Source organism: Psammomys obesus, unplaced genomic scaffold, assembly GCF_907164565.1.
Source record: "Psammomys obesus unplaced genomic scaffold, mPsaObe1.curated_primary_1811, whole genome shotgun sequence".
Classification (NCBI taxonomy): Eukaryota; Metazoa; Chordata; class Mammalia; order Rodentia; family Muridae; genus Psammomys; species Psammomys obesus.
In genome coordinates, this window is record NW_026594377.1 from 284,050 (window position 1) to 305,286 (window position 21,237).

At 53.8% G+C, this 21,237-nt stretch overlaps 1 protein-coding gene across 1 annotated transcript; it reads right to left on the reverse strand.

Moving 5' to 3' along the window:
• Window positions 1-1,298: 1,298 nt before the first annotated feature.
• Window positions 1,299-11,249, reverse strand: Map1s (microtubule associated protein 1S). The gene is made up of 7 exons (XM_055618875.1): window positions 11,128-11,249; window positions 8,631-8,735; window positions 7,734-7,816; window positions 6,995-7,135; window positions 4,638-6,741; window positions 2,911-3,134; window positions 1,299-2,557 (listed from the first exon to the last, which is right to left on the reverse strand). Exons 1-7 carry the CDS (start codon window positions 11,246-11,248, stop codon window positions 2,402-2,404), a joined length of 2,934 nt encoding a protein of 977 aa, XP_055474850.1. The 5' UTR covers window position 11,249; the 3' UTR covers window positions 1,299-2,401.
• Window positions 11,250-21,237: the final 9,988 nt, after the last annotated feature.

Below are 21,237 nucleotides of genomic sequence, written 5' to 3' on the forward strand. Positions count from 1 at the left end.
AATCTCAAGACTGCCTCACATGCAGAACCCATGTGGAGCTGGCCACTGGGAGGTAGAATCCTCATGGCAAGGATCATGAGGTCAAGGTCTGTGTGCTGACCTTGTCTAATGGCCTGCCCAAGCCGAAGGCTGCATTGGTGAGCTCACGGTGCTGGACACTGCGGTTGCAATTGACGGCTCTTATGGGGGCTCAGCAATGGCCAGTACTCCTGATCTGTGGCTCCTGATGCCCGTAGAAGTCAGTGGTCCCTGGGCTAGGGGACAGCCTGTGTTGCTAACACCCGGGCTGCTGCAACCCAGCCTGCAAGAATTCTCAGGCCATCTTGGCTGCAACGGGCAGCCCCAGAGCCTCAATCAGATAATACCTGCCAGCCACATGGAAGGAGATGCAGAGAAGCCGAGGGCTGGACAGTTAGTTTACGGGTGATTAGCACTGGCTATTGCTAGAGCGCACCACGTTGGCTCACCACCATCCCATGTGAGAGTCCAACGCCAGAGGGTGATGCCCTCTGCTGGCTCCGTGGGCACTGCAGGTATGTGGTGCACAGACATGTGTTCAGGCAAACATCAACACACAAAGTCTAGAAGATTTCCACCGAAGACCATGCGGTGGTGCGTTCCTGTCACACCAGGGCTCAAGGTATTAATGCAGGATTGCTGCAAGTTCACAGCCAGCCTAGGCAACTACCCACCGCCTCAAAAGGGCCAGAGACATGGCTCAACTGGTAGAGGTGCTCGAAACCAGCAACAGTGTGATCTTGGACCCACATGGTAGAGGGAGGGAAGCCATCCTTCCAAATTGTTCTCCGAGTACAACACATGGGAAAAAGAAAAAGTGACCCAGACCATAGCACCATCCTGTGGCTGAAGACTTTGGGAGGTAGCCAGGCTGTGTTGCCCTGGAAGGGGGTAAGGCTGCAGCGGACAGTGCATCAGGGGACAGTGGCTTAGCTCACTGCTGTGGCCTATGGGTGACCTCCCCTATGAACGCACTCCTGGGAGCCTCATGATGCCACCAGCCTTGTCCCCTACCTAGCACTCATTTGCAGAGCCCTCACTACATCCACCTGCTGGTGGCACCCAGTCATGCTTATGGCTACTTCAAAAAGGCTTGGTCTGGAGATGTGAGGCCAGAATGAAGGCTCTACAGAGTCAGTGCCTGTCTCACTGCCTGAGACCCGGGTGGCACTGACTACAAAGCCATGCCATCGGGCGTTCCAGCAAGCTCAAGGATGGCCACACCCCAGTGTCTTGGTTAGGCACCATTGCTGTGATGAAACCCCATGACCAAAAGCAAGTTGGGGAGGAAAGGGTTTATTCGGCTTACACTCTTACACTTCCACATCACTGTTCAGCAGTGAAGGAAGTCAGACAGGAACTCAAGCAGGGCAAGAACCTGGAGGCAGAAGCTAATTCAGAGGCCATGGAGGGTACTACTTACTGGCTTGCTCCTCATGGCTTGCTCTGCCTGCTTTCTTACAGAACCAGGACCATCAGCCCAGGACCCACCAGGGGCTGGGCTCTACCCAATCAATCACTAATTAAGAAATTGCAGAAGCTGGGCGTGGTGGTGCACACCTGTAATCCCAGCACTCTGGGAGGCTGAGGGCTGAGGCAGGCAAATTTCTGTGAGTTCGAGCACAGCCTGGTCTACAAAGTAAGTCCAGGACAGCCAGGGCTACACAGAGAAACCCTGTCCCAAATAAAAAACAAAAACAAAAAAAGAAAAGAAAAAGAAAAAGAAAAATTGCCTCACAGGCCTGTCTACAGCCTGATCCCTGATCGTATGGAGGCATTTTCCCACTGAGGTTCCCTCCTCTCAGATGACATTAACTTGTCTCAACTGGACATGAAACTGTCCAGTGTACCCCAGCCTTCATTCCTTACTAAATTCTCCCCAAGTGTGGTGGCTAAAGTCATTTGGGAAGAGGAAACATGAATTAAGAAAATGGCTCCAGCAAAGTGGCCTGGGAATATAAAAAAAATTACTGACAGGGCCTCTGCACCAGCTCCGCCTGCACTCCTGCCCTAAACTAACCCTTTCTCAAGCTGTTCATGGCCATGGCCTTCACACAACAGAAACCCTAAGACAGAACCCTAAGACAAAACCCCACCTGCCTGCTTTGATTTTTGTCATTTTTGAAACAAGGATTCACTGTGCAGGCCTGGGCTAGCCTGGAACCCGCAAGCATCCTTCTGCCTTTGCAATCTGAGTGCTTGGATGAAGAACGAGATAGCTGTGTCTGCCATGTGATGGGGCATTAGCAAGTGCACTCTTCTTTTCCACAGTGCTGGGGATGGGAGCTGGGGTGTCACACAGTGGCTTGTTCAAGCACAGCATCTGGCTTCCACAAGGAGCAGAGCCCTAACCAGGACAGTGAGGACCTGCTGCGGCTCGGGGCTAGAACTCCACCTTGCAGGCGGGAAAGGCCTCGTCCTGCATGGACACCATGCTGCCACTGCCCAGCACCCTGATGCCCAGCGCCTGGTGCTGCTCATGCGTCTCTTCATACCACCTGTGCATCACCGCAGAGTCGAAGGTGGGGATCAGTGTGACCTGGGGGGACAGCAGGCAAACAGATGACCCCTCTCTGATTAACTGGCACATGGCCCGGGGCTGGTCTGCCACTCCCTCCCACCTTTGGGTCTCCCACATGTCACTGTGGCAGGGCTGTATGTCACTGGGCTGCCAGAATATCCTGGCATGTGATGTACCTCAACCACAGTCCCTTGGCCTCCACACTCTGACCCCACACAGCTTTGGGGAGCACCTACCCCTTTGGTGACACTTCTCAGCTGCATGAACCCCAGCTGTTCCCCAGGGCTGCCTTGCAGGGGACAGGGCACCTAGGCCCCATGCCCTGCAGTCCTAGAATGAAGCAAGGCCTCAGAGTCCTGCACTCCACCCACCTGCAGGTCGAGGTCCCACTGCTGTTTGCCAGCCAACAGCGCATCCAGCAAGGCACGCAGGCCCTCCTCCTGGCGCTGGCCTTGCCCACTGATGACGTAGCAGAGTGCACGCACCCGCAGAAAGAAGTCCTGGTCCAGGTGGCCTGCACCACCACCAGGCAGGTAGGCCAGGTCCAGGTAGACAGGAGAGCCAGCAACAAGTGGTGCAGGGCGGGAACCGGGCCCTGTGGGGAAGGCACAGGTTGGTGGTGGCACCCTGTGACAGGTGGCTCTCACCTCCCACTAGGGACAGACAGCCCAGATCCCTGTGCCTTACACGCCCTGGGGCTTTGCCTACGTGGCTGAAGCCCCTGGGCCATGAGGTTGGCACTTGGAGAGCAAGCTGTGAGCGCCCGAGCACACACAACTGAGGGTGCTCACAAAAACTGCCTGTGGGGTAGGTGCCAAAGACCCAAAGCCCTGTCCCCACTCTTGGGTCACCAGCAGCCAGGGCAGCAGAGGAAACAGGTCCAAAGGAAGCAGGACAACAGCCACCCACAGCAGCCTCAGTGCCATGGGTACAAAATGACTGCAGGAGAATGGCAAATCCAGCCCTGCTCAGCCTCAGTACAGCCAATGAAAACTCTGGCTTACGACACATTGGCCCTGCTGAGGGCACTGGGAATCAATCCATCATGGAACTAAAGTCTACAGAGGTAGAGGGAAAGGGAGAAGGCAGAAAAATGTCACCACCACTGAAAGGCCCTTCTGAACCTGGGCCTCACTGGATATGTGTACGGCCTGAGAACCTACAAAGGCCATGCCTGTCCAGATCTGGCATAATCACCGCCGGTGCCATGGTTAGCTATATCCTATCCTCAGGTGTGGGCCTGACTCCAGCAGGGTCACTAGGTGCCACTCTGGGTAGAATAGAGCAATCAAGTCTCTCCCAGTCATTTACCAGCCCCCACCCCAATCTATAACCTACAGCAGTGCCTAAGGCCAGGGCCCTGCTGGGAACAGGCCCAGAGACTGGCCTCAGTGCCACCTAGCCTGGTGATCCAGAGGCACCCTCAGAACCCACATGTAAAGCCCAGGTGCTCCCCGATCAGATCAGCATTTGAGACTGGAGGCAAGGGATCACTTCCAGTTGTAAGCCAGTGAAAACCCTCTAGTCTGTCTCAGAAACAGTCTCTCTCTTGCTACACAGCCAAGGCTAGGCTCAAACTCATAAGATCTACCTGCCTCCACCTCCAGAATGCTGAGAATAAAGGGCTGCACCCCCCACAACCAGCAAAACCCTTTAAAAACACCGAAAAGTGCTAAGCTTAGCAGACAGCCCTAAGCTTAGCAGACAGTCTCGCTGGAAGGATCTGGCATGTGGCCATCTCAAAACATAAGACAAGATGCGGCTCAGGCAGGAGATGGCTGCTGAGGGCAAACTGCACACCGGGTCAGCAACTGGGGGGGGGGGGCTGTCAAGATGGGAGGTGTCTCTAATACCAGCATCTCAACTAGATGAGGACAAGCAGGGAAATCCATGCCCACCCAGGACCTGGCAAACTTCTAGAAAGCAGCACATCCAGACCCAGACCAAAAGGCCTCTCTGAAGGCATTAAGGCTGGGGCAGGGTTACAGCCTGTCCCGGCTCAGGTCGCACAAGAGCCACCAGCCAATCCCCTAAACTAGAACGAGGCCCAGAGGGAGCAGAGAGGCTACAGCCAGACAGCAGGAAAGTGGAGACTCACCGGAGATCCTCGTGGTAGAGGTCGTCTTGGGAATGGTCTTGGGGACTGAGGGCTTCCTGGTGAGGGGCACACGTCCTGGCTTGTCCGCGGGTTCACTGCGGGCGCTCTGCGGCCGGGCCCGGTCCCCTGCAGGGCCCTTGGTCTTGGCAGCCACGACTGTAGCTCTGGGGGCGGCAGAGGCAGAGCTCGGCCTTGCTGGGGCCTTGCGGCCACGGCTGGAATTGGAGGTGTTGGGAGGCTGCCGGGCACGGGGTGGCAGCGCCTCGGGGTCCACCATGCAGATGCCAGGCGCGTCAGGCAGTGGTGGTGGCACACGAGGTGTGGGCAGCGGGTCCCTGGCCACGCTCTCACTGCCTGCGTCGTCGTCGGAGTCTGCGACTGGCACAGGGTCAGAGTCAGAGAGTGTAGGCAGGGACTCGCTCACCGACGTGGGTGGCGTCTCGGGTGGCCGCTCCTGAGAACGCGCACTGCTGTCCGAGCTGCCGGGGGAAGCAGGAGGGAGTGGCTTGCGGTGCTCGAACTCACAGGGAGACACGAGGCACAGGTCCACATCGTGCGGGGAGGCGGAGCGCCGTGCTAGGCGCAAGGGAAGGCTGAGCCCCGCGTCGCCTGCAGGCAGCACCTGCTCAAAGGACACAGAGAGCGACTCATCCACCTCGGTAGAGTGGGGTGAGCCCAGCTCCGCGGGCAGAGAGGGCGTGGTCAGCGTAGGCGTTGTAGCAGTGGGCGTGGTAGCTGAGGGCGATGCATCAGGTGCCGGCTCCGGGTGCAGCGGGCTGAGAGACAGGCGCTCAGGGCTACTGCCAGGGGCGGTAGGCAGCGGGGACGGAGCTGTGGACAGGGTCAGGGACGGGGCAGGTGGCCGTTCAGGCTCCATGCTGTTTCCCACTTCTCCAGGGCACTCGGGCACAAGGGCTGTGGGTAGCCCTGTGGAAACCGGGGCACGAGGTCCGTTCTGTGAGGTGCGGGGCTTCGTGTTGGTGACAGCAGGCCCAGAGCGGCGCGTGTCGCGGACGGCAGGCCGCGCGGGCCCGGGTCTCGTCTCCTTCTTGGCGTCTCGCGTGCCCAGGGCGGGCTCCCTTCGCACTGCACTCCTGCTAGTGGCGCAGCCTACAGCGCTGCGGGCTGGCTCCTTGCGAGTGCTTTCCCGCGATGCCAAGCTGTCCTGGCTGTCGGCCCGCGCGGGGGCATCCAGATCCCGCGCAGTGACCACTGGGCGGCGCAGGCACGGCAGGTGCTGCAGCCGCTGCAGCCCGTCCAGCAGGCGCGCTGGCGGAGTGCGGCCGGGGAACAGCACGCGCACCACTTTGTCTCCAGGGGATGCCGGCTGCCACACGAGCAGGGCACAGGCGGGCGCCGCGGGATCTCCTGGCGGCGGGTGCAACACAAAGAGCTCTAGGCGGCCCACGCCCAGCTTCTCAAAGAGGACGGTGGGGCGTGCAGGCTGCGGGCCGCGCTGCAGGGGCAGCGGCGTGATGCCCAGGCTCCTCAGCAGGCCCCGCGCGCACACAGCCTCGTCCTCGCCCCCACGTAGCCGAGACCCCGCCTCACGTGCGTTCAGGAACACCACGCCCAGCGCTGGCGACAGCAGGCGACGCAGCCGCTCCTCATGCTGTCCCTGCGACCCCGACGCCGCCTCGCGCTCCGCCAGCTTGCGGCGCAGCAGGCTGTTGAGGCCGGGTAGGCTGTCGGCGCCCGCGTGGGTCACCAGCACGGCGTCTACGCGGTCCAGGTGGCGCACCAACTTCCAGAAGCTCGACTTGGGGTTGGAGCCGCCGTTCACCAGCACCGTAAAGCCATTGACGGCGAAGAAGGCGGCGTCACCCAGGCCGCCCGGGAACACATAGCAGCAGGGCCGCGCCAGGCGCAGGAAGCCGCCTGAGGCCGGCGGCTCCAGCAGCTCAAAGGGCGACGGTGGCTCCAGGGACTCAGCCACGTACTCCAGGAAGGCGCGCAGGCCCTCGGAGGCTGGCAGCCGTGCGGGCGGGTTCAGCCGCAGCCGCAGCCCGGGCGCGGGGCCCAGCAGTGCCCAGTCCCCGAAGGTCGGGCAGGACATGGTGAGGACCCCTGGGGCAGCGGACGCCAAGGCCAGCGCGTCCTGAACCTGTAGGGCCAGCACAGGACCACGTGGGACCAGAGGACTGGGTGCCATTCCCCCAAACACCCAACCCACAGCTGGGTACCCCAGGCCCACCCAGGTCTCCTAGGGAGTCATCCTGACCGCGACCCATTCTGTGTGCACATGCAAGCAAGCAAACACACACACACACACACACACACAATCACTGCACTGGGCAGTGATGAGCAGTATGGGGGCCCTCCTCTCACCCCAGTGCACAGGAAAGAACTGTGCTCACCTCTTTGTCCCCCAGCACCTGTAGGAAGTGATGGGCCGAGAACCCCCCAGTCTGCAGCAGCAGCTCCCCAGTCTCCTCCAGGCAGGGCCCTGCCAGCACCAGCAGTTTGTGAGGGGCGGGGTCCATCAGGAGGTTCCGGAGCTGAGAGGATGAGGTGAGCATCTTGTGAGCAGCACAGGGCCAGGCCCCAGCTCTGGTGCTGTGGAGGCAACTGAGAAGCACACCACAGCCCTCTGCTTCCCCACACCAGGGGACACCTGCCTGCGTAGCTCTACTCTTTAGCATGAGACTCCCTTCAGCAGAGACCCACTTAGCCTGTTCTTTTTCTTTCTTTTTATAGGCAGGGTTCCTCTATGAAAGCACAGAGACTCCTTCACCTCCTAACCCTGCTTCTGCCTCCTCCTGCTGAGACAACAAGCCTATGACAACATTCCCAGATCAACTTAGGGCATGCAGGGGGCAGGTCCAGAGCTGCCTGGCCCTCCACTGTCTTATCACTGGGAGAAAGGTGCAGACTGGCCAAAGCCAAGACTACTGGCCACCTAGGACAGCTCCCTGTCAGGCTGAAGGGCAGAGCTAGGACACAGCCTCAGTCAGGTTCCCACTGCCTCCAGCTAGACATAGAACACTCCCTTCCTCTAGGCTGCAGCCTTCCGGCCCCACCCCTACAAGAGGCAGGAAGCAGAGGTGGAAGTGTTAAGCACACAGCTGGGACAGGCCCCCAGGCACCTGTTCCTACCTCATCGCACAGGGACCTGTCAGAGGGGTTGAGCAGGACCAGCGTCTCCAGGGTCTCTCCTCGGTGGTGCAGGCTCCGCTGGCCTGTGGGATGACATGTTCAGGCCCTGATTCAGGATCAGGCTGCCTGATGCCAAATCCTGCCACCAGAGGACCCTGAGGGACTCAATCGTCAGGACCCACACAGGGGTACAAGCACCTGGTCTAGCTGTGAGCAAAGATGAGCGCAAAGAGAAATGCACTGGTACCCCAGGACCTCAAGCAGGGACAAGAGAAACAAACAGCTAGAGTTGCTAGGCTGGCAAAAGCTGGACCTGGGAGGCTCTGCACAGCAGGCAGCGGCTTTAGTCCCTCCCCTCAAAGCTGCTCCCCAGGGCTGAGCAAACCCAGCCAGAGAACATGACTGCCCAAGGGGCTCTCAGGAGGGGCTGTGCGCACAGAAGGTCACACTGTGTGGCATTTCCAGCTTCTCTCCACCCACCAGGATCAGGAAGCTACTGTGAGCCAAAGGGACAACTACACACTTCCTTCCCCTCCTGCAGCTTTAGTGATGACTCAATCGCTAGTCAGAAACCGAGGTACAAGCAATACCCATAAAGTGGCCAGTGGCTATTCTGGCTACCCTGGGATCCCCTGGGAAGCTTGCCCTGTACCCCATCTCTGCTACCCTATTGTCTGAGAGCAACCTGTAGGTTCTGGCCCTCAGGGAGGCCCCTCCCCTGCACGCTTCTGCAAACAGGGACAGTGAGCCCTGCCTCTACTGTCCTAAAGCCAAGGAAGCATCTGGTCAGGGGCTTCCACAGCGCCCCACCCCACGCCCAGTACATAGCTGTCACCCAGCAGCTCAGTCTCCAGTGAGTGGCAGGAGTACCAAGGGAGGCAGAGTGGGACAGGTCACCTTTCACAATGCTGGAGAAAGTGGCCGAGTGCCGGGACACAAAGGCCTTGAGCTGCTCATCCAGGCTGCACACGGCAGGGTCCACATCATCCCACGAGCGAACACCTTCAGGAAGCAGGAGACAGAGCTCAGCTTCAGCAACCCCCTTCTACCTTGAGAGGCACAGGGACTCGGGCAGGCCTCGACACTTCACTGGCCTGAGGCCTGACCAACAAGATGACCAGTCCCTGGTCCACATCCCCACTCTTCTGTTAGGATCCTGAAAGTCTGGGGGAATTTCTATGTGCACATTCGTAGCTAACCTTAGCTTTGCCATGGTTCTTTTCCCACCCTTTATCCCCCAGATTAACCCCCATCACTAGATAGAAGAGAAAGCATAGAGGGAAGAGAGATAAGGGATCTGTGAACCTAATTTCTTGTTTTGTTTTGTTTTGTTTTGAGCACAAACTACTAACAAACTACAACCAACCCCCTCACCCCCAGCAAGGTCCTAGTATTATATACCCTTTGGAAAACTCCCAGAGTTCCAAACATCACACAAATGCAGAAACTATCTGCAGCTGGCAAAACCACACTTCTGCTTGTGCAGGAGGCAAATCATAGTCAGCTGCTTCGAAGCAGCCCAACATCCCAGACCTGGAATTAAAAGGAAAACATGTCTAAAACTTTCTTTTGTTGTTGTTTTGTTTTTGTTTTTCCGAGACAGGGTTTCTCTGTGTAGTCTTGGCTGTCCTGGACTCACTTTGTAGACCACACTGTTCTTGAACTCACAGAGATCTGTCTGCCTCTGCCTCTCTGAGTGCTGGGATCAAAGGCCTGCACCACCACTACTCAGCTAATATTTCTGTTTTTTAAAGAAACCAAAATTAGAATTCTCATTGCACACAGGCATGCACACGTGTGTCCCTATGTGCATACAAGCAGAGACCAAAGGTCATACTCCGCGTCTTCCTTAACTGCTCTGCACCTTATGTTCCAAGGACAGAGCCCCTCACTGTCTTCAGGTCATCAGCTGGGTGAGGCTGGCTGCCAGTGAGCACCCAGGAGAGCCCTGCTTGGCCTCCAGAGCTAGAGTTGCAGGCACATACTGCCAACCCCAGCTTTGATGGGAGTCAAAGGCTCTCAGCACCTTCCCTCCTCGGCCACCAGAGTGCACAGGAATCCTCCTGCCTCCATCTCCAAAGGGGAGATGACAAGTGTGCACACACCTGACTGTCTTGGGCTATTCCCACCTGAGAAGCACCCCTTTGCACCTTTCCCAGTGAGCAGGGTCCCCAGCCCCCAGCCTCTAAGACAAGCTTTTCTCTGAAGCAGTGGTTTTCAATCTTCCTAATGCTGCAAACCTTTAACACAGTTCCACATGTTGGTGACCCCCAAACCATAAAATTATTTTATAAAATAATATTACGAAATTGTAACTGTGATTTTGCTGTTGCAAACTGTAAATCTGATATGGGAACCCTGTGGAAGCATTGTGACTAACAGGTTGAGAAGCACTCCTCTGGACCTTTGGTATCCTGGAGCCCCCTGACACCAGGGAAGTCTAGTTTACTTTGCATTCTCCTCCCCAGCACATCACCATTACTCAGAAGGCGAGAGGGCCTTGCCTGTCATTCAGCTCAGTCTGTGTGCTGAGCCTGTCACACTTAGGCTCAGTGACACTCTTCAGTCCATGGGCATCCTATGTTCTTCTGAAGGTTTTGTGTATTTATTTACTCAATTTGTAGTTCAGGCTGGGCTCATGTGCCACTTACCATGCCTCCATCTTTGAGCTGCTGAGAGGACAAATGAAGGCTAGGGATGAGGCCCAAAGTTGACATGCCAGGCAACACTCTACCGACTGAACCCCTGAAGTTATTTTTGAGAAGCCTATCTTGTAGCCCAGTCTGGCCTGGAACTTACAGGGCTCCTCCGGCCTCAGCTCCCGACTGCAGGGATGCCCACGAATGCACTGCATTCGCTGCCCAGTTGCAGGCGATGGAGCCCCGCCCGATACCCCAAAGTGGCAGGTGCGGCAGAGTCAGCTCCCTTCGTGCCAAACATCCCCGGGGCGTTCGCTCCACCCACGCGCCAATTAGCAGCAGGGGAAAACAGGCCCCGGGGCGCCGCAGGAACCCGGGAGCCCGGCGAGGGGCGGGGCCGGAGGAAGGCCGCACCACGCCGGAATCCCGAAGCTGGGGCTTCAGCGCCCCCTCGAGCCTCAGGCCGCTCCCCAAACCCAGTACCCCCAGAATCCGACAACCCATCTGCCATGCCCCACGCGGAGCCCAGCCCACCGCGCTCCACCCGGACCCCGTGACCCACGCCTCTGCGTTTTGTTCAGGCGTACAGGAGGCACGTGCGGACCCCTAGGCTTGCTAGGACCACAGGCCGCGCCCGGAACGTTGTGTCCGGGAACCCCGTACCCCACCCGGACCCCGGCCCACCGCGCGCCGGAATCCCCAGCCCCGGATGCCCCGCCCCGCCTCTCTCGCCCTTCGACCTTCGCGGGACTAACCTCGTTCCAACTCCTTCAGGACGTAGGCCAGCAGCCCTGGACAGCCGCACTCGCCCACTACCAGCAGCAGCAGCGAACTCGGCGCTTCCACAGCCTCGGGCGCCGCCATCACCGCCGCCATCTTCGTGCCGCCCAGACGCTTGAGCGTCCCGCCCCCTCTGGCCCCGCCCCTTCAAGAAGCGTACCGGAAGCACCGGAGACCCCGGCCGGAAGCGCCCCCTCCTCTGAACCCTGTCAACGCCCTATGGGCTTTGGGAGAGTATAGAGGGCTAAGACTGGCCCCATAGTGAGGCTATGTTATCACTCCCAAAATTTCGTTCATTATTCATTCACTCATTCATTCAGTTATTAATTCACTCATTCATCCACTCAGGCGATAAAGAATTTCTGCCCCCCCCAAAAAAAAACTCATGCCAACACAGTGGTTCAACACAGAACCTACAAGCTTCCTAAATTCCAACAGAGGGAGGACTTTGAGGGATTTGTGGCAGTTTTCTTATTGTGCATGATGGTCCAGATCAAGGGAGACAGACGTTTCAGTATTTACAGTATTTGGGGCAGGTGGGCAGTGTTCCGGTCATTTTGGAGGGGTGAAGTCATCAGGTCTGTTTAAGTGTCAGCCCATCTGACAACAAGCAAGTTTGCCTCTGTTATGCCAGATCTCAAGGTCCGCAAAGACCACCAGGAGCCAGACCACATATGCAAGAGCAAAGAGTTTTATTCAGGCTTAAGTTTTGTCTCTCCATTGTCACCAGAGAGGAAAGCCCTGAGCAGCTACACAGCAGGGTTTTTATTGGAATTTCCAGCTTAGCAGTTACACGATTGGGTATGTAAGATTGGTGACATTCAGCAAGGGAAAGCTTGTTAAAAAGTGATTGTCTAACTAATATAACTAACATTTAGTGAGCTATCTATCGACTCCAGGAGGGTCAGTGGGCGCCCAGCACAGATGCCCCACCCTGAGATAAGATACCTTCCCATTCTTGGGGTTACCTCCAGGCTAGTCTTTGGTAGGGAATTTTATGGTTTTCTTATTCCTAGAATTGGTGACCTATGGACTAGTTCCTGGGACTAATGACTTTTGGGGGAGGAAGTCAGGCTTGGTCCTTTCACTTCTAGACAGCCATAGTACTTCTTAGAGCTAGTGACCCTCCTACCTCCACTGCTTCCCACACACTGGGACAGCAGTCAGCTTGGGATTCACTTGGGCTGTGGTTTGATGGAGATTGCTTATGCAGCTCCCAACCAGACCTTCTGGAACAGTCTCACTCCAATCTTAGATCTTCTATGGTCATTCCATGTTAAGTATTTGAAATGCTGTTCATCCCAAGAAGGACCAGCTGCCTCCCCTCAGCAGTGAGCTCCCTGTCTCAGGAGTAAACAACTAAACTAAGACCAACCAGGAGCTTCAACACTCTGAAGGAGGCTAAGGCAGAAGGATCAGAAGCTCACAGTCAGCTTCCATTACCTAGCAAATACGAGGCCAGCCTGGACTACATCAGACCATGTATCAAAACAAACAATCTAAAAAGACAAAGAAGCATGTTTTAATCTCAGCCCTCTAGTGGCAGGAGAATATCTGCCAGTTCCAGGCCAACACTGGTCTGCACAGTGAACTTCAGGAGAGCCAGGGCTACGCAGACTGTTCCTAAACAAACAAAAAATAAGCAAAAGGCAAATCAGGACTGATGTGAAGCATCAGGAAGCAGAATCAGGGCCCCTGCTGATTGATGTTCTGTCCGGGACTTGTCCAAGCCAACTTCCTCTTCATCAGTGTAGCAACAGTCTGAGGTTCCTGGATACCAATTTCCCTGGGGTTTGTTTGTTTGTTTGTTTGTTTGTTTTGGCACCAGAATCCTCCCGAATCCTGTCTCCTCCCCCTTGGCTGTTCAGCCTGCACAAGCTGGCTGCCTGTGATTTCCTCTATTATAACGGAAGCTGCACTTGACCCATTCTCGGCCTTCTGGCTAAGATCAAGTGCAGAATGGGCATGGTGGCTCATCACAGAAGGCTGAGGAAGGATGACTGTGGAGAGTCTGAGGCCACCCCGGTAGCCTGAGAACAGCCTGGGTGCTCCCTTAAGGCTCACACAAGGCACTGCAGGCTCAGCTCTTAAATGTTCTGAACTGCTCTTGCAGAGGACCCAAGTTCCATTCCCAGCACCCACAGCGCAGGTCCACACTGCCTGGAGCACCCGATCCCAGGTATGTGCTGCCCCCTCTGGCCTCCACAGATGCATTCCTGTGCACACAAACACTAAGAAATCTTTAAAAACTAAAAGTGACACGCGTGTTGTGTGTCATCCCAGCACATGGTGAGCAGAGAGGGGCAAGCAGGTCTCTGTATAGGGTCAGCCTATCTGCCAGCCAGGGCCACATAGTGAGAGCCTACCAAACCAGCAGAGAGCTGGAGCTGTGCAGCAGATGCTAGAGAGGCGTGCAGAACCGACTCGGCAGCCTATTCACCAGTCCTGCTCTCTTTCATTTGCTCTGTCTTCTCAGGTACGCTCACAGAGTCCCTCGGATTTGAACCCAGTTTCCTCAGCTGAAGTCTGAGCTCTACTAGCTGCCTAAGGCTCTTCTGTTTTCCTTTCCCATTTCCTGCTGTATTCCACAGTGGCCTCAAACTGACAATTCTCCTGCCTCGGATCTCGTCTTTGGAAATGACAGGCCTGCACCATCACACCTGTAGTGAGTGTGGATGTTATGATCTAGTCCCTGAGGTCCGGAGCAGCTAAGAACGTCTCTGCCGTGAGTCAGCTGGGGAGAGGTTCCCCATTAGGCTGTACGGGCCAGTAGTTCGAGTGTTCTGCAAGATGCTCAAAACTAAAGTGCCCATGAGTTTTTCTGCTGGGAGCCCAGGAGTAGGAAATGCAAGGCTCCCCGAGAGAAGAGGAATCAGTGGTCAGTTCCAAAATATCAGACTTGGGGCTCAGGTCATGTCCCTCACCTCTGTCCACACCTAGATCCAGCCAGCGGATCGATCAGCTGTCTGGTCCCCATGGAGATGGGGAGGGTGATGGAGGAAGCTGTTACCCTCCGTGCAGCCATGCTGTCTGCAATTCTCCGAAGCAGTTTAGCCAGACATCCCTCTCCAGTGCTCCGACAGGTCTCAGCCTCCACAGGACCTGCTAGCCCTACCCACATGCCAGCCCCTCCCAGGGGATTCTCGGCTGTCGCTCTACTCCTGAGCCACTCCCACAGCCCGTCCCGAGAGCGCAGCTGTAAACCAGGCTCCCATCTCCATCTCCCAAAGATGGGCTGGCAGATGTGGGACACCACGCTCAGCACTGCTGAGCTTTGTGAGCAATTGCCATCGCTCTGACGGCGACCACAGCTTTCTCCACTCCCTCCAACAGCTCTGGAGTCCCCACACCTCACGCTACGCTTTTCCAGTCTCAAGCCACAAGCAGCCTCGGTCACCCCCTGCCGTCCGGTGCGGGAATCGCTCACATCCTCCTCGGAGCTCAAGGCCACGCCCCCTCCAATGCGCGCATCTCAGTAACAGCCCCGAGTCTTCTTTCTCCCTCCTCCCCACCCCCTTTATTTTTACTCCGTCATTGACTGTGATGGTCGATTGGCTGCTTTTGATCGGTCGCACTCCTCCAGGGTTTGTGTTCAGGTCCAGATAGAGTTATGTGATGTGAGCAAGTTACATACAAATGGCCATTAGGGACAGTCAACAGGACTCAGTAGTTTTGTTTGGTTTCGGTTTTAGTGGGGGGTTCGAGACAGAGGCTCTCTACATAGCCCATTGCACTCTGTAGAGATCCGACTGCCTCTAACTCCTAGTGCTAGGACTAAGTCACTCCCACCCAGCTTTATTTAGTTAGGATTTTTTTTTTTTTTTTTTTTTTTTTTTTTTGAGACAGGGTTTCTCTGTGTAACTCTGGCGGGCCTAGAATTCAATCTGTAGACCAGGCTGGCTTCGAATTCAGAGATCCACCTGCTTCTGACTCCCAAGTGCTGGGATTAAAGGGGTGCACCACCACTGCCTGGCCTATTTAGGAATTTTTTGACAAGAGTAAACTCTATGACATCTCATTGTCTGTGGAGGCCTTTTCAGAACCTTGATCTAAACTGAAAACATAGGACATGAATTGTGGCTTGTTATCCAGGCCTTCCTCATATTGCAATTCATTCTCTTGAGTGGCTGGGTTACCACGCTGGGTAAAACAGACATGGGTGCGCGCATGCGCACATGAGACAGCATGTTTGTGGCAGCACAACTATTAGAATTAAGCGCTGTTCTTCCACCACTATTGGACCAGTAGTTCAATTCAGGTCCTCAGGTTTGGCGAACCATCTTACTGCCTTCTCTTCTATTTTTGTTTTTATCTTGTTTTGTTTTGTTTTTGAGGCCATGGTTCATGTAGCTCAAGGGCTGGCCTTGAACTCACGATCTCTCTGGCCTCAGCTTTGGTAATGTTGGGGTGACAAGGGAGTCCCACCACATCCCTCTCTCCTTGCTGGATAATGGTGATGAGACAATTGGGCATGGAGAGGTGAAAGCTGACAGAGGAGGTGGGGCTACAGAGGAGCCCGGGACAGCAGCAACCCTGCATGCACAGATCCATACGGAGGTCCCTGAGCCAGGGGGACTAAGGCTCGGGCTTCAGAATTAGTAGGAATCTAACTGACAAATGGTAAAGGTTGAAGAAAACAGGAATGTCGTGACACCCAGGAGTGCCGTGAACCCCAAGAGTCATCAACTCTATGACCCTGTGAACACCGTGAGCCCAGCCAGGCTTCATTGAAAAAAAAAGAACATTTCCAGGAGCAGGGTTTACTGCATCACCAGCAAGGGTGGATGGCGGGGCACAGATGTGGCTCAAGTGAAGCAATAAGTTTGGCAAATGGTTCTTCCATCTCCTTACACCAGGCACACAGGCAAGGAACACCTGTACACAGAAAACTTTAAAACTTTAAAGTCCCTGAATAAGCTGCCCACGGGGCACAAGCCTTTAATAGGAGAGCCAGGGAGGCAGGGGCAGGCAGATCTCTGAGCTTGAAGCCAGCCTGGTCCACAGAGGAAGGCAGAATAATAAAATTGCATAACCAATTAAAAGTGTCATCTGTGACGGTGTGTGGTGGCACATGGCTGTCGTCTAGCCCTGGGAGATGGACACAGGAGAACCAGGACTTCCGGGACAGGGACATTGACAACTACACACATGAGACCCTGTCCGGGAGAAAAAATCATCATGTCACAGAAGCATGAGGGGGACCAAGATTTCTTAGAAGATTTTTAGACTTATATAAAGATAAAAATTTATTTAAAACAAAACCCCAGCTTTCAGGTAAATGTGGGGGTACATGCCTGTGACCCCAGTGTGCTGAAGCTGAGGAAGATGGGAGAGCTCCTGGACTATAGAGGGAGGCCCTGTCTCAAGAAACAAAGGGAGGGGTGAGGAATGAGACTTTGTTGAATGGGCAAGCTGGAAAGACAGATGTCCAAGCCTGGTATTCACAGAGAAGGGCTCTCCAACAGGCCCAAGCATTGCAAACATGGTACCAGCAAGCCTCGCCCTCTTCTCTTCCATCTCCCTTGCTAAACCATTAGACTACATTCCTAAAGCTAGCCACCAAGGTCTCTCCCCTTATTTGCCTGACTAAAACACCAAGGCTCAGTGTTGCAGGACATTTGATCCCATTGTGAACCCCAAGATTGTGAACTGTGAAAAACATGTTTGTTGTTTGACATGGCTCAGCCCTAACACACACCTTTCAACCAAGAGCTTTCTGTAGACAGGATTAAATAAAGTTAACCCTAGGTCAAGAGGCGAAGCAAGCAACCAGCTGACAGGGATTAATTAATCAGAAAGGGTATTTAAGACAGTGTAAAGAGGAAGAAAGGGCTTTTGGCTTTTTCCTCCCGGAGTGTAGGAAGATCAGCTGGGTGCCTCCTCTGCCTGAGTTAGTAGATTTTCACCCCAGTATCTTTATTGGTAAAATCAAATGATTGCAATACTTTAGTTTTGTAAAACAACAGTCCGACTTTCAAAACACTGGAATCCTAACATTTCCAACCAGGACTTACCAACTCACCCTAGCACAGACTTGCCCTTTTCTCTTTAAAACCCACTCCTGCAGAAACACCTGCTGCTGTCTTTGCCAGATACAGAGGCACCCAAACCCCCACCCCACACCCAGCTGTCTCTCCAGGGTAAATAAGCGTCTTGTGAGGATCCAGTGTCTGGATGTGCTCTGTGAGGACTCCCAGGCCCCTTCATTTGGTTCCGTTGCTCAGACCTTGACTTTGTTAGATGTACAAGGCACAACCCAATTCTCACACGTCCTGGACCATCCAGTGCCTGCTCCCTTTGGTGAGTTTTCTGTTCCTTCATTTGTCCTAAACATTCCTCAGGACATTGGGTGGTGACCCTTGAGTTTGTGGCATCACTGCTCTGTTTTGTGGGACAGAGAGAATGCACCTTGCCACGGCCTTTGGCGGCGATGGTGGGCTCCCTGGATGGCTGGCAGACACTTTCCCTTCAGTTAGGCTTGGTTGGCAGTTCACTGCTTGCTTTTGCTGACAGCTCCATTGGAATCCCGTGGCCAGTTCTAACCATGTAAAAACACTGTTGCCAGGTTCCCAGATTCCTCCTCAAACCCACAATGTCTCTCTCTTGGTGACTGAAAGATGACCCCTCCCTCCCAGAGGCCTCTCAACTGCTAAGACCCCCAGGGATGCCCTTGGCTCTTGGCCTCTCACAAGGGGAGCTGCTTCCTCCATCATGACTGGTATAATTCCAGGATGTCTCCTAGAGATGCAGCTCACACCAGCATTACAGGTGTCTCCACACTCCAGATGGCCTTTATACTCCCTAAAGAGCAAACAATAGAGACCTTTACAATTTTTGTGGGCATGGAATGGTGGGAGGAGATTTCCCTCCCATCTTCCCTCTCTGGAGATTTCTATCTGCTTCTACCTCAGACCCAAGCCTTCCACTGAACTTTCTGTTTCCTTTTCTGTTTCTCTGTGTGTGTCCCACTGGCCATCAGCCCCACCCCCAGATCCCCCCCCCCAGCACACAGGAGCACCGAAACTGAGGACAGGTGCTCTGCACATGGCTCAGCCTGTCCCAGCTGCGCCATGCCAAACCTTGTCATGTCTCCTGTCCCTCCCAAACTAACGCCAAACCCCCCCCCCCACCTGAGGGACCACCTGGGAATGAGAAAAAAACAACTGTGATGCTTTGAATTGAAGCCAGGTGCAGATAGCTCTTGAAGGGTGGGGTGAACTTTTCTGAAAAACAACCAGCTGTGAACTATCTACAACCAGCTGTAAACTATAGAGCAAAAGTGATCTGATTTTCAGGTATAAAAACCCTGTGCCTTGCATGTTCAGGGCCGTCTCCTATCTTTGGAGGGGTGACCCTATCGAGATAGCAATAAAACCTCTTGCTTTTGCATTGAGCTGTGGTCTGTGAGAGTCCCTGGGAAGGACGTGATCCTGAGCTCCTGAGCAGTGAGACTCCAGGTCTTACACACCCTTGATCTGGCCCCAGTTGGCCTCTCATCTTGGTCAACAGCTCCTCTTGGTTGGTGGCTCCTTCCCTCTACTCCTGTTGTGGGTTCCTCTTCACTCTGGACTCTCCCAGGTGTCCCTGCATCTGCCCTACCTCTACCCCCTGCATCTGCTTCTAGCAAACTCTCCCAGACCTGCCCACTTGCTAGGTTCTCAACAGCCCCTAGCCAGACTCTTAAGATCATTTGTTTCTGCTGGCTTTAGCCACCCACCAAATTGGATTCAAAGACTCTGCTACTTTTCTCATCCACCATCCATGTGCTCTAAACATTCCTCTTCTTGTCTATGCCAAAAATGTCTCTTCACCTCCCAGAGCCTTCTACAGACTCCCAAGACCCACAGCAGCTACTCTCTAATATCTCTGCTGTGACCTGCTATGCCAGCTGGGTCTCTCCACTAAAGACGTTCACTGGCTCCCTTTCCAAAATAGTGATAATTTTGGTTTATTTAAAAACCCAATTATGTTATATGAATATGTTTTTGTTTTAATCATGGGTGTGGAGTGTGGGGCTGCTTCAGACTGTGCACAGTGGCTGACTATGATTTGTCTACTGCTCTAGGAGGGGAATGATTTTTGCCAGCTGCAGAAAGGTTGTATTTGGAATTCTGGACACTCTTGAGAGGGTATAAATGCAAGAGCCCAGACAGGATCTATATTGGTGGCTGCTGCTGCTGCTGCTTTTTGCTATTGCTGAATTGCTGGTTGAAGATGTTCTGCTGATGAACATTGGATTTGTCCCAAAGAACTCTTGCCCCTAATCAGCAGGAGGTAGTCTAAAGAGATCTATGCCCCCTTTCCTCTCTAACCATCCTACCTAGTGCTGTGGGTTGAAAGTGATCGGGGTGAAGGGTGGTAGATATAGGAACCCAATAAAGTAGTCAATGAGCCCAGTTTCACTTCCCCTACCTCTCATCCCTCTTTTGCATCCTCTCAATTCTCCCTAGAGAATCTGCCTGCAGCTCTGCCTGCTGTCCCAAAATGCATTCTCTCTGACTTTGGTCCTGTCTCTCCTCTGTGATCCTTTTCTTGTTCCCACTATTTTCTTTTTTTTCTTTTTTTTTTTTTTTTTGCTTCTTTTTATAAAAAATTATTTATTTGGTTTCATTTTATATGCATTACTGTGAAGGAGTCAGAGCGCTTGGAATCAGCATTAACAGACAGTTGTGAGCTGCCATGTGGGTGCTGGGAATTGAACCCAGGTACTTTAGGAAGGGCAGACAGTGCTCTTAACCACTGAGCCATCTCTCCTTTTTCTGGCTTCTATGATACTGTGTGACCCTGTTCTCTTGTCTCAGTTCCTGCCTGCATTCCTGAAGCTTTCACTCTCAGCTCTGTCATTCATTTAATGACAAGCTTTATTGAGCCTCCTGTGTGTTTTCAAGGTTAAGCCTGAACTTATATAATAGATAGATGGTCTGCAAACTCTTCAAAAATCTGCTGAATATGACATTTGAAATGTTGAAGTGTCCCATGTCCCATAATTAGGTATGCCCCCTTTCTAATGGGGACCCTAAGGTCTCCAAAGAAGACAGAAGGAGCGTGGTGACTCTACCTGGATTGTGGTAAGGCTAACCCACTGGGTGAACTGCCCCATGCCTTCCCTACTGCCAGGGCTCTGATTAATCAGTGAACACTTTTGGGTTGATTTCCCTACTCTGCCTGATCAAAGTAAGGTCATTTTCCCCAAGTTTCTCTACAGGAAAAGTCTCAGCTAAAGATTAAATGCTGTCCTGTATGATAGCTGAAGTCCCACACGGCACAGTCACGGAGACCACAGCAACCAAGGGCAACGGTTTAGAAATGGAAACATCTCTGTCACTTTAATCAATATATAGGCCATTCAGATTCTACCACCTGCTATGGGTCATCCTTCTCAGATCTCTGATGATGTTGACTGACCTGCCTGAACCCACACCACCCACTCTCCAGAAGCCTAGCTTCTGGACTTCTGATGTTTTGTGTCAGGTCACCTCATCACATTCCTCCTAGATACTAGGGCCACTTTTTAAGTCCTGAGAAAATTCTGGGACTTTGCTCACTGCTCTCCATTACCCATAGTAGGAATACTTGGCCAGTCCCCCAGACCCTCCAACCCATCCCCTAACTTGCTCCTTCTGAGGCTTCTCTTTCCCCACTCCTTTCTCCTCATTCCCTCATACTCTATTCCCTCACTAAGAAGAGATAGCCTTTCCAAAATCGATGTAGCTTTTGCCTTCTACTCAAATAGCAGTCCTTCACCTCTTCCTCCCTCCTTTTTTCCCCACCTCCATTTGGACACAATCTCACTCCCTGGAATCCCAAAAAGCTTTGTATTAGCAGAACAACAATTCACATGAAATAAAAATAAGTATATAAGAAAATTCCTGTAAGCTTCAGGGCATCAACTGGAATCCATGTCTTAAGGGTCAAATGGACTCCAGATAAGAACTGTCATCAACTAAGCTCAAGATTCCCACCTGCCTGTTTCTAAGAGTGTATCTTTCCCCCTTTTCCTGTAGCTGCAATTTTAGAATTTTGGTTTCTTTAAATACAGCAATAGCCAGGTGAGGGTGGTGCACAACTTTAATCCCAGCACTGGG